Source organism: Aythya fuligula, chromosome 8, assembly GCF_009819795.1.
Source record: "Aythya fuligula isolate bAytFul2 chromosome 8, bAytFul2.pri, whole genome shotgun sequence".
Classification (NCBI taxonomy): Eukaryota; Metazoa; Chordata; class Aves; order Anseriformes; family Anatidae; genus Aythya; species Aythya fuligula.
In genome coordinates this window covers 21,100,116-21,112,943 of record NC_045566.1, presented here as the reverse complement: position 1 = coordinate 21,112,943, position 12,828 = coordinate 21,100,116, and the positions used below count along the sequence as shown (strand labels likewise).

Genomic DNA, 12,828 nt, shown 5'->3' with positions numbered 1-12,828 from the left:
CCACCTCAAAGCAGGCACACGGTTTCCAAACTCTGCCTTTCTGCGGCTGTTAGCGGGAGGGTCGATTTGGGTCAAAACGAAGGCAAACGCTCCTTTCAGACCACTTCACGTTTGGTTTATGGACCTGTTAAGGCAGCGGGATAATCCCTTTAGCTCACCCATGTAATTCCTGGTGAATATTTATTTTAAAGTGACTTCTGTGCCCTCCCTCATTAGCAGAGCTTGGTAATGCATCTCCCAGCTGCCGGGCAGTGGCTGACAGCGGGAGGCTCTCTCCTTTTGTCTCCTTGCGGGGTTTTTAAACCAACTCTTGCTGGTTTAACCCCTCCAGCTCACCTCTAACCATGGGGAAGAGGGTCCTGAGCCCGGGCTGGGCTCTGGGTGCTGAGCACCAGCACCGCTGGGGGAGGACGGAGCCGGCAGCGGGTTCAAGGACGCGCTCCCGCGTTAATGTGCGCAGACATGCTCCCTCTCCTGCACTGATTGGCAAGGTTAACCCGGGGAGGCTGCAGCTTTTTCAGCTGATTTGATTAGACCCACTGCTTTATCCCATTTCCCCCACCCCCTCGGCCCAGCACCTCCTGATCCTTTTAGCGCAGCCCTTGCTCCGGTGAGCAGCCCTTCGGATCTCACCCCCCTCCACCACCACCACCACCACCGTCCTTTTTCTGATTTTCGTGCAGAATTTTGACATGCAGCAGATGATGCGGCCCTAAAGGGAAGAGCAGGCAGCGGGGTCTCAGTCTCAGGGGTGTGTTATCGTTACTCATCAAGGGGCTGCCTCCTCTTCCTCGCTCCCCCTGGCTCTGCCCACTCCCAGTGTTCCTGTGTGAGTTTGGGGAGCAGAGGGTGAGGCTGATGTGACCCCAGCAGGACACCCGTCACCCTCCAGTTCCTTCTCTGCCTCCAAAACTGGGGGCAGGAGGGAATTATGTAGGCAGGACCAGCTGCTGGTCCCCTGTAGCCCAGAGGCTGCTTGAAGTCTCGTCTCCGATGCTTCGACGTGGGTTCCTTCATCCCACAGATGCGGCCTGGTCCCAAAGCCACACAAACCACATCACATTTTAGCAGCAGTACCCGCGATTTTTCTGGGCAGAGGTGGCTGTGGTCCCCTGGGAGCAGCACCAGTGGCACCAGTGCCAGGCCCCAGGGCTGCCAGATCCTCCTTGGTGTTCCTCTTACACCATGGAGGCGAGCGCTTTGTGTGCCTCGGGTTGTCAGTTCTGGGCTCCATCCCTCGTATTAAGCTGATGCCTGTCATATTAAATACTCCAGGGGAATTGGGAGCCTTGTGTCAGCGTGCCTAAGTGCCTCTTGCCAAGTCTCTTTAGTCCTCATAAATAAATAAGTGAAGCCCATAAATTACAGGCGCTCACAAAACTGAGAGCGCCCAAACTCCCAGATGGAAATTACCGGGGGGAGACCGGCACTGCTGCATTTTTGGGAACCCCACACTGACCGGGGGAAGGTCCAGCGGGGCTCTTTGTCACACCTTCATGGCCAGAACCGACCTAAATTGATGTGGGTTGAGGAGCTCAGCCCAAACAGGGGCTGGGTCCGGCGAACAGGACCGACCCCACGGACTCGCCCTGGGGAAGCAGACAATCCCCCGCACACGATGTATTAAACCTTGACACACTGCATTACTTAAGAGGTCTCGGGGAAAATTAAAACCCTTTCGACTGGGTTTTGCAATGCAGGGGAAATTTTAGTGACATTTAAAAGGTTTCTCTTGTGTTCCTCTAATGGGATAAATAAAAAAAGGCTTGTTTTAGGCCAGCAAATGGGGGGACAATCCAATTTCCCTGATTCCATCAAGACACTCTTAAAGCATTAGCTCGTGCAGTTTTGAAAAAAAACACACACGACAGGCTGACCCCTCTGCCTGATGGCTTTGAGAAGTGTCCTGATGCGGAGGTGCCCGTCCCACCCCGTGTGAGTGCTCAGAGCCCACGGGCAGCTCTCCTCAATCCGTTCCTCTGCCCTTAACCTGCTTAGGGGCAAGCTGTGCAGGAGGGGGCACGGCCACCACTTTGTGATTCACCGCAGCCATCCACGCCTCTCTGCAGGGGCCGTGCTCCTTCAATTTGGTGCTTTGGCTCTCGGGAGGGGAAAAAAAAATAAAAATGATGTTAACTGGTAACGTTTCTGATGAAGGAATGAAATCTTTGCGTTTTTTTTTTTAATCAGTGTTTTGGCTCAAAATAAATACAGGTCCCCCCCCGTGGAAAGCTGTATTTGCAGCTCGGGATGATTAATGTGTCAATACTTAGATATGGGGGGGCTCTGGGGGTGGATAACGGGAGGTACGGAGCTGTTCACCTCGGGGTCACCGCTTCAGCTCTGCCCCGGCTCGGTGGCCACCACGGGTGGGTGCCATCTGCTCCCCAGCAGCCCACCCCGTGCACTGGGCTGGTCCCAGCTCTGCGCACTGGGGCAGATGTCGGGGTCCCAGCAGGCTCCCAGTGGCTTTTTCCAGGCCGCCGAGCTCAGCCCTCGCCGTGACTTCGGCCCCAGCCTTCAGCTCGGGCCGGGTGGCTCAGGGGGACCTTGACCTCCTGCCATGCTCACACGCCCCGTGAGCAGCCAGCCTGTTATCCCTGCCACGGCTGGGGTATCGCCTTCAAAAAGCGGGGCATCCCCGGCCATAAATCTGGCTGTCGGAAAGCCGGCCGCAGTTTCCCCTGCGCGCCTCCTGGTCCTGCTGAATTGCATTAGGATCGCCGCTGTCGCGCTCTGAAAGAGCCCTTTAAAGCGAAGAGCAGTTCTGCATCTCGCTAAATAAGTGATGACAAACCAAACTGCCCAGATTTAGTCTGGCTATATCTTAATGGCGCTGTGGTTCCGCCGAGAAATCCCGGTTACTGACAGTGTGATGACCCGAGGCACTTTTCCCCAGATGTTTCTCCTATCTTTTTTTTTTTTTGCCTTCCGTATTGGCACTCGATTAAAAGCTGGTTGGAAAGCCGACTGTCTGCGGGTGAGCAGCACTAATAAACCTTTATCCTCCCTATTTCTCGGCTCTTCCAGCAGGAATTGGTCCCAAAGATCGTAAACCGGGAGGGGAGTTTTCGGAGTGCAGCGCGGAGCTGTGCTGGATGATAAAACGAAAGAGCAGCTTCGTGCACAAAGGGCCTTATAAAATAAAATAAAAAAAATGATAAATTAGCTACTGACACAACTCACAGAGGCTGTGAAAAGGCCTTTAGATGTCACAGCCCTTGGAGGTCAAGAGGCAGGAGCCTCTTACGTCGGCTCCGGCCGCAGCGTCTCCCTGGCAGTGCTCCACTTGGGGCAGGATCCAGGCTCTGATGCCTTCCCCCTCTGGCAGACGGCTGCGAGTGCGCGAAGGCCCTCTCTAATTCCAGATTAGCCACAGAGAGCAGCCGTCGGGCTTAAGGAGCAGGCGTGCTCGGGAAGAAGGGCTTGTCTGGAGGCTGTGGGGTACGGCGCTGTCCTGAGGTGCTTCGGGGTGGCTGGGCCAGCTCCCTGGTACCACGTTTGCTCTAAAGGATCAGAAAAAAAATGCCTGTTGGGCTGGGGGCCACTGTAATTCATCTGCCCACTTACCCCAGCCTTCCCCAGGGCATAATTCAGTAAAATCCAGAGCTCATTTAGTGGGGTTTTATAACGCCAAACCCATGGTTCAGACCATCTGAACGCAGAAAGTTCTGATTTTGCAAACCTAGCTGAAGAAGGTTTATGAGACCAAAACGGAGTCTCCAGATTCTTTATCCTCACCAGTTTAAAAGCAAAAAAAAAATAAAAAAATAAAAAAAAATAAACTGAGACATCCCTTAGACCACGAGCAGTGCCTCTGGTCCTCCTGGTACACATCTCCCCACGCCTGGTCCGTGCCCAGCACTGCTCCTGGCTGCAACGCAGGAGTACAGGGATGCGTTTTGCAGCTCCTCCTGTGCAGCGGGATTGCAGCCATGCCTGCAGTCCTGGAAACTGGCTTCAGGAGGCTGAAACCTGCCTTCCAGCCCCACAGCTGTTCTTGCACTCCTGCATGCCTGCAGTGTCTCAGCCTCACCCTGCCTTTCTCACCCTGCTTTGCCTGAGCTGGGCAGACTCGATGGATCTGCACAGACACCTGTGCTGAGCAAACTCCTGTGTTTGGTGCTGCTCTGGCCCACGCAGGGATGGTTTCTGTGCTTTCTCTTGGGTTTCTTTATCTCTTAAAAGCCACCCAGCTCTTGGCTTTGAAAATGATACATTAAGCAGAGAGGACATGGAGAGCTGCAGGGTGGCAGCTCCCGTGCCATTAAAGTTGCCAGTTAAAGGTGCAACACCTCCCTGGCCACCCCCGGCTGTGGGTTCAGTCCTTCCTAGGAAAAGCAGTGATTTACAAAGTCCTGAGCCCCTCTGAAACCTTTTAAACACAAGCCTCGAAGTCGGAAAGGACTCAGGTAAACAGAGCAGCAGCAGCAACACCCTCAGCTCGCGCCCACCCCGCTAATTTCGGCAGCCCCATGGAGCATCCTTCTCTCTCGCAGGGCAGAGCTGGTGCTGGGTGCTGGATCTCACCCTGCTCACGTTATCTCCAACCCTGCTGCAGGACGGGGGAGCCGTGCTCAGGACGGTGCCTGCTGCCCACTAAGCTCCCCGCTCCCGGCCATACGTGCTGCCCCGATAGCCGACAGCCGGTCCCACGCGGGCACGGCGCCAGCGGTGACTTTACAGGCTTTGTGGCGGAGATTATTTAAAGGAGATTAACCCTTCTAAACCCCTTAGATTTTAATTATTTCTGTATGTATTTATAAAACCCGCAGTCTGCTGGTTCCAGGGCACAACTGCCCCAGTCCCCATCCGTAACCTGGATTCGGGAACGCACAGCGCAGCCCTATTACAGGGATGGGCTGGGGGCGTGCTGCTTAGTTATTTATTTACTGCCCTGCTGGAACAATCGACGAAGCTGAAACATTCAGCTTTCCGACTGTAAAAGGAGCTAATAATGAGGGTGACGTTAAAATAACGCTGCATTAATTGAGCTGTTTGTGAGCCCTCGCTAATTGTTGCGCTTCGGGCAGCCTTGCCCTTAGCGCACGCTGCTGCCTGGGGAGGTAGGGAGGTAGGGTCATGGCACTGGCAAGCAGGGGAGGGAAGGAGAGGGAGTCCTGCTTTGTTCCTTCGGTCTTTTATGTTGGTGTTGTCAAATGACAAAGCCTGGAAAGTCGCCCAGGTAGCGCTCAGAGGAGAAAACCAAAGGGCATGCGCCTCCATCCTTTGATGCGCCTCCATCCTTTGATGCTCTCTCCTATTTGCCCTGTTAGTGCTGGGCTTATTGGGTTTGTTAGAGTTAGGGAGAGATGGAGGGAAGGTTTGCAGTCTGCACGTGAGCTGGAAAATCCAAATATTTCCACACACCAGTCCCTGCAGGAGGGGCAGGACACCCAGCACTGGTGGTGAGCGACATTGGGTCAGAGATGCTGCAAACCCCTTAATACAGGTCCCAGTCCCGGCTTGAGGCCGATGGCCCTGTTTCTGTGTGTGTGCTGGGATTGCTGCTGAGATGTGATGGTATTTAAATGTGGCTGCTTGTTTCGTAAATACAGACATAAAAGGCTGTTAGAAAGAAACAGACCCCACAGCATTACAGACCCCGATGATCTGAGAAAAAAATAGGTCACTCTGAGGACATTTCCTAAAATCAGATGATTTTATTTATCCTTGCACCTCGAGCAAGGAAATAAATGCTGATAGAGCCAAGGAGCCCATGAATTTTTTTATTTTTTATTTTTTTTCTGGGAGAACTCTTTAACATGCACACGGTCCTACTTCTCCGGTGGTGAACATTTGACCAATATCAATTAATTTCTCATCACGGCCTTTCCATGAGCTAAGAACACATCAGCGGCCCCATTAGGAGGGGAGATGCGCCCGGCTCCCTGCACTGCCCCACTGCCTGCCGAGTGGCAGGCTCAGGAAACCTTCATTTTTCCTTCAAGCTGCCCCAAAATTAATACATATTTGGGGATTTTGGGATTTGCACGGGCAAGGTCTTCAGCTGGAAGCACCAGACCCTTGCGCTCAGCCCAGTGCCCTGCAGCGGGGGGGGGAGGAAGCAAAGGGTTAAATTTCGGGGCTGTAGAAGCAGATTGTGTTTTCCTTCTATGATGTGGGCTGACAAGACATCAGTATTCTATTCATCTGTTGGGAATTAGGCTGTTAATCCAATCAATGACTCTTGAGCGAGCCGCAGCCTGCCTCCCCACTGGGGAACAATCGGATCAGACGGGAGATTGTTTAAGAGCAGAGCGCGGTCCCGGTGTCAGGTGGAATTTCCAAGCGTTCCCTAGTGAGTTGGGGATGGGAAAGCTGTCTCAGCCCATTTATCCTGCCCCTTAAATAACCAGGTATCTGCTAAAGTGATAAAGCAGCACACGAGCAGAATGGGGAGCGACGAACTTCTACACGGGGGGGCAGGGAAGCTCCAGGAGAAGGGATATTTGAGCATCACGTAATATAGGGCTACAAAGGAGAGAGAGGGAGCAGCTTTTGGCTGTCCTGTTTGCAGCCTGTGATCATATATAGGTACTTTTGTACGGCTGGCTCAGCTGCAGCACTGTGCTGCCTGTTGCAACTCGAGGCACGGCTCCCTCCAAGGTTTGCATCCCCATCCTTGCAGTGGGACGACAAAGCCCAAATTTTCCAGGTTTTGTCTTACACTAACACACCTCTGCGATGACTGGGAAGGTGCCTGATGCTGGAAGTAACCGAGAGCACCAAATATCCCTTGGGGCACTACAAACACAGCCCCCCGGCGGTGCTTGGGTGCACAAATCGGGGCAGGAAGGTGCCCCGGGCCGGCAGCCCAGGAGTCGCCGCAGTGCACGAGGTGCAGAAATGCATTTGTTCTGCAGTGAAACAGCCACGCTGCGGGGGGATAGCGAGGTGCGAGCACGGGGTGCTGACAGCAGGGGATGTGATAAAGCCCACTGAAACTGCACGTGGAAATTGAGGTGCAGCACTCGTCGGGAACTGGGGCGGTGAGGGATTAGCGTGACCCTGGCCCTCTGAACTCCTGGGCCAGCCAGGTTTGGGGGCAGTAGCGGATGCAGGCTGCTATGGGGAGCGAGTTCCTGGGCATCAGGTGCTCTCTGAGCTTTCTGGGATCTGCCTTTAGCAGTAGGTTTGATTGCCTTCAAATCAGAGCACCTGAATGAACCAGGAGTGTATCCTCAAGGCACGGGTACAGGTAGGGAGGTTCCCAGACAGAAGGATCCCCAGCTCCTTGGCTCGGCTTTAAAGGGCTGCTGCATCCCTCTTCCCTCGATCATAACGGTGAATCAAACAAAAGCTAATGCAATTTCCTTTGCCTTTCAGTAGCAGACTGTGCTGTAAGGGTCCGTGCCATTGGAAATGTAATAATTGCTTCTCTATGCAGATCTAATTTATCCAGGAGGCACTTAGGAGATAGCCCCAGTGATAGCCTGGTGATAGGCTCGGGAGAAGGGCTCAAGAGGTGATGATAAAGATCTGTCTAGCACCTTCCAGCCTGGCGGGTATCTGCCTTGAAAGGTATAAAGGGGCAGGAGAGAGAGCTCCTGGAGAAGGACAGCTCAGCACCAGGAGCAAGGGGCACCTGCCAACCCTGCCTGCCTGCTAGATTTAATTGGGGAGCTCATTACGGGATATCCAAGCCCTGCATGGGTTAGCTTGGGTTGTTGCAGACCCCAAATAACAGCTGTGTGTGGCTGGTGCCTGGATTTGGGTTTTGCTTCTGCTGGAAGTTGCCCTGTGTCCTCGGTCCTTGGAGCCTTTGCAGGTGTTAATGGTACGTGCCCAAACCCAGGCTGCTGTGTGCAAAATAAGCACAAAAATGAAAATAAAGGCTGTGCTGGGCCATCCACTGAGATGCCTGGTGGAGTTCAGGCTGCTTGTAGCAGCCCAGGTCGCTCGGTTTCGCGTGCTGGTGGGCATTAGCATACGACTCCTGGTGCGCTTTTGGCTGCAGTCTCACCCGCAGTCATCCTGGGGATAAAATCTCGGAGAGAAAAAGAAGATGATGAGGTTAAAGTAAATTGTTGGGAAGTTGAAGTCTAAAGTGGAAATAAATGAGAAATAAAACCGTTTTTAAAAGTGGAGGGAAGTATTTTCTTGCGATTTTTCATCTCCCTGGCTTGAGTGAGTCTGTGTCGTGCGGCTGCGGAGATTTATATTCACAGCTCCTAAGCAGTAGTTCAGAGTCTGTATTATCCCAGCCCTTTTTATTCACTCACCTTCTAAAGACGTAGTGTAAATATTTATCTTCGCTGGCCCATCCATGCTGCCCAGGCCCCGCGCTGTTAAACTCTCTTATCACCTCATCGCTCTTATCTGCTGCGATCCCTGCCAACCTTTGGAGCCTGTGAACAGGAACGAGCACGAGCACACACCTGTTAACATCCCACAGATGAACAGAAAAAAAATGGTAACTGAGGAAAAGAATACCTTCACGTGCCATCTTTCAGAAGGGAAAGGTTACTATTTGTGTTTTCTGCTGATGTCTGCCCAGCCCCGGGTTCATCACCACGGACCAAAGCCCTTGGGTAAGCAGAGGCACGTGGTGAGCATCTCCTAACCGAAGTGCTCACCCGCAAGAGAAGGGACCAGCTGCCCTGGCTGCACACTGGTGTGGATTTGTTGCTCTTCTGTGCAGAAGAAAAACCCAACGTGGAGCCACTCTTGGCTTTGTTTTCCCTCCTACATGAAAGGTGCATGTGTAGGGGGTGTCCCCCAGGCGGTGTCCATGCCTCCTTTGCACGGGCAGGGGTTTCTGTAGGCAGCTGGGTGAGGATTTGGTGGGTGTGGAAGATCCCTGTATATATAACACTATTTAAAAAATGTCTGTATGTATGAAAACAGTGCAGTCAGCCAGTGGCACATCTCCACGTGGCAGCAGGAGCTGTGTTAGGTGATGTACACAGCTGCAGGGCTCGGCGCAGATGGTGCCGTGCCGCTGCCTCCCCATCAGTGCTTCCAAAACCCTGTGTCAGGTACACCAGGGAACAGAAATCCCCAAGGAACGAGCTGGGGATGGAAGCCCCGGTGTAATCCTCTCCCTTATAAGACCAAACTGGCGTGCAGTGGCCATAGTACCACTTAAGGGATAAGACAGTCGGTCCATCTGCGCTCGCTCCGTCTTCTCTCATTTCTCTCGCCCAAATTTCTCAGGAGCGCCGCGCAATCCCCTTATCCTATAAGTTACCCACTGCCAGCGGGATTTCCACAGAGTGACATCTGTCGCAGACCTTGCACGTAGGAGGCAGCGGTAGTTTTACAGCATCTTTGTGTCGATGGGTTGGGTAAACACGGACGTTTGTTATTTTTGAAGTTCTTGGCTCGCCAGCTGCTGTTACGGGGCATAACGCAGCGGCTCCCAAAGAGGAAATTGTTGCAAGACAAGCAATGTTCTTTTATTTGCATACTCTGTCTTCATATCAGAAGGAGAAGTTGTTGGCTCAAACGCTTACAAGTGAGCACACTGTCACGGGGCCACACGCACAGACCAGCGGCATTGCAGGCTCAAACCTGGCTCGAGATGTTCTCTGCAGGAGCCCGTCCTTCGTGCTCCAGAGCACGTTCAGTGCCCAGATATTTACCAGCCTCTTCACGCCTCTTGGGCCTCTTAGCAGCCTCGGCAGCGGCCTCAGACACCTTTCTGTCTGTCTGTCCTGGTGGGTGATCTGTGCCCGGAGGCGTTTTGCCTCCCCGAGACCAGTGGTGGCTGCGGGTCTGCCACCAGCTGCAGCGCTTGCTCCTGGCACGGGAATCCCCGCGTGTAACCATCAGCGATGCAGCTAATTTTAATATTTTAAAGCTAGCCAGAAGTGTGCTGTGCTGTTGTGAGGCTTTGCTGGAGCAGCCACGTGCTTTTTTTGTGGCTACAGCTGAGTTTTGCTGGGGGCACGCAGCCCTGCCATGTAGCGCAGGGCTAGAATAAAAGCTCATTTCCAACTTTCCTGTGCCCTAATACAGAAAAGAAGGACGCCAGCACTGCAATTACCAAACTTCCCATGCTTGTACTTTGGAAATAACCGAGGGAAGCATTCAGGTTTTTATGTTACAGAGCTATAACACGGTTGGTTTCAGTGGGTATCAGTGGGCTCTGGGTTCTGCTGTAGTCGCAGCGCCGTGTGATTTACATTTCCCCAACCCCAAAGCTAAAGTGGAGCGAGAAGAAGTAAACAGTCACAACAAACACCCCCTTTGACTCGGCGCTTTATATGAACCAAAGCAACAAATATCCCCGTCGGTTTCAAAGGAGAAAAATTAACAGCTCCAGCTGCACTTCGGGCGGTGTCCTTTGCACCAAGACCAGCTGGAGTTCACCTTGAGACCACATCTGCGCACCGCGATTCGACACAAACATTTCCAGAGCCTGGGAGGTGGCATTCATCTCCTGAAATTTCCCCAGCCATAGCCCTAACACGTACTTTCACGGCCCATCCGATTAGTCCCCAGGTGTGGGCACAGCACCCTGAAGGATGAGCACGGCCCTGCCAGGTGCCCAGCTGCAGCACACGGGGGTCCCAGAAACCCAAATCATCGAGGGGCTGCCGTCAGCAGCCTCCGGAGGGCATTTCAAGGCCCTTACCGAGGGACCACGCCGGAGCTTTTTCCATTTCCCTGGATTAAAAATTGTCACGGAGGAAACAGAAGCGAACAGCATCGCGTCGGAGAAGTGGAACAAATGGCATTTGGCCAGCGGTCAGGCTCAGAAGGGGAAAAAAAAACACGGTGTAAATAAAGTGTAAACAGCGTTTGCATAACATGGGATTAATAGCTCTTTTTAAAAGCAGCGTTGGGATTGAAGAGACGCATTTTGTGTGCTTGGACCTGCAAAAAGGCCGGTCAGGCAGCCCGATGGTGGCAATGCTGAAGCAGCAGCGTTCAGCGCAGGCCTTTGGAAGAGGAACAAATGTCTGGAGCATTTCTGGACCAGCCCTCGGCATTTTGCAAGGAGCTTGGAGGCGCAGCTTTCCTCCAGGCAGGGATTTCTGCCAGGGGGCCCCGGGTCCCGTTGTGCCTCTCCGATTCGATCCACCTGCGGGTATTTTTTTGTCGCTGTTGCTGGCTGAAATTTTGAGAGCGGTGATGCAGAGCAGAGCTCGCCTCCCATCCCCCAGCCCGCGCACACCCTGCATATTTTAAAGCCTGCCTCTCCGATAATTCACCCGTGCTGCTGCCACCTCTCCTCCTCCTCCAGCCCGGCTCCGGTCCGTGCCGTCCCCAGCGCTGCTCCGAACCGCTCTGTGGCTCTGCACCAGGGCCAATTCCTCATTAACACAGAGGAATTAGCAGCTGCCATCCATTGATGGGGTCCGTGGGGTCCCCTTCCCAAAGTTTGGCATCGCAGCGGGGGCCAGGGTAGGAGCTGCAGAAATAGGGTCCCTGCGCCACGGTGCCACCGAGCATCGTTAGTGGCATGGTGACAGGGGGAAGGAAAAATCTCACCCGCCACCTTTTATCCCAAAAGGATGTGAAAGAGATGCTTGGGCAGCAAATGCCTGCTCTGTCTGCTGTCTCTGCTGCTCCTGTGCCACCTTGGTGCAGAGTCCCAGGGCAAGGCACGGCAGCTCTCACCCTACACCATGGGTTGGCCCTAGTTTCTCAGCTGGATATGGCTAAAGTCATTGATAATAACCAGCCTGGAAACCAGACATCTCCAAGCAGCAGTTTTCTGTGTGGTTTCTACCTGTTCTCCTCTCCTTTTTTCTCCTTTTGTCGGTTCCAGCATCCATGGTGGGCTGTCGAATTTGCACCTTAATCCCAAAGATGATGGTAATTAAAAACCTAAGTCTCCATAAACAGATGCAAATACATTAAGGAGGCAAGGAGCTGACTTAGAGGCTAATCCCGGTGGGGCAGTGAAAGCAAAGGGGACAGTAATTCCTCCCTGCTGGCATTTCACCTGCTCCCGTGGCAGGACGAGGCTGCGGCACGGGGCAGTGCCAGCTTTGTGCTGCTGGGTCTGGGGACGGGACACGCAGGAAGAGCAGGGCAGGACACACCAAGGGCTGGTGTCTTCAATCCGAGTTGAGTTTTTTTGTTTCGGTTTGGTTTGTTTTGTTTCATTATGTCCACTATCTTGAGCCGTACAGGCACCCAGGTGCATTACCTGTTTCCTTACTCTCAGTGGGCATCTACAGAGGTAGCTGCCACCAAAGCTTCAGCATTAGTGAGGGTCCCAAAATAAGGTTGCAGGAATTAAATCCTTCGTTTTTATGAACTGAATTATACTCATGTTGTTATGCCCGGCTAGGTGCTGGTTGCCCATCAATATGGACTGATGGTGGGTAAGAGCCTGGCCGCTACGTAGCTGGGTGTCCAGGACTGTTGCTCTGGTCAATTAATGTACTGCTGTGATTCACCTCATTTATTGAAAGCTGGCATTTACTTCTAGCCACACGGCATTGCCTACACCTCTCAAATCAAGTCTCTGTCTCTCTTCCAGGACGGCGAAGGCCAGACTGCGCTCCATTATGGTAAGCTGCCCCTTGCCTTGGTGGCTCCCTCTTAACAGGATGGATTTGCAGCTGGAGCCATGTACAGAAAGCAAATTTCAGAAGGAACATCAGGAGGGAAGATGGGGTTGATTAACTGGTGACCACGTCCATGAGGAATGTGGTCTAACCTCCAAGTGGCCTGGTTACAGGCTGGTTTGGTGCCAGCTGAGAGCACAACAGATCCTCTGCTGCCAAACCAGCTTGCATCACTCCTACAACTGCATGCTGGTTAGATACAAGATTTTGTAGCAGTTCTTTTAATTGAAAGATTGTTCTATCCCTAAATGAGAAAAGTAGAGAGACTAAAGTGACATATGCAGTGCTGATGTACAGG

The 12,828-nt window shown here is 52.9% G+C and overlaps 1 protein-coding gene across 1 annotated transcript in view; it reads left to right on the top strand.

The window, feature by feature from the left end:
- The window catches only part of ACBD6 (acyl-CoA binding domain containing 6), a 73,771-nt gene that overhangs the window by 58,121 nt on the left and 2,822 nt on the right, over window positions 1-12,828 (top strand). Inside the window, exon 7 of the mRNA XM_032192776.1 lies at window positions 12,443-12,473. Coding sequence (XP_032048667.1) covers window positions 12,443-12,473 — 31 coding nt within the window. The remainder of the gene's footprint in view (window positions 1-12,442; window positions 12,474-12,828) is intronic.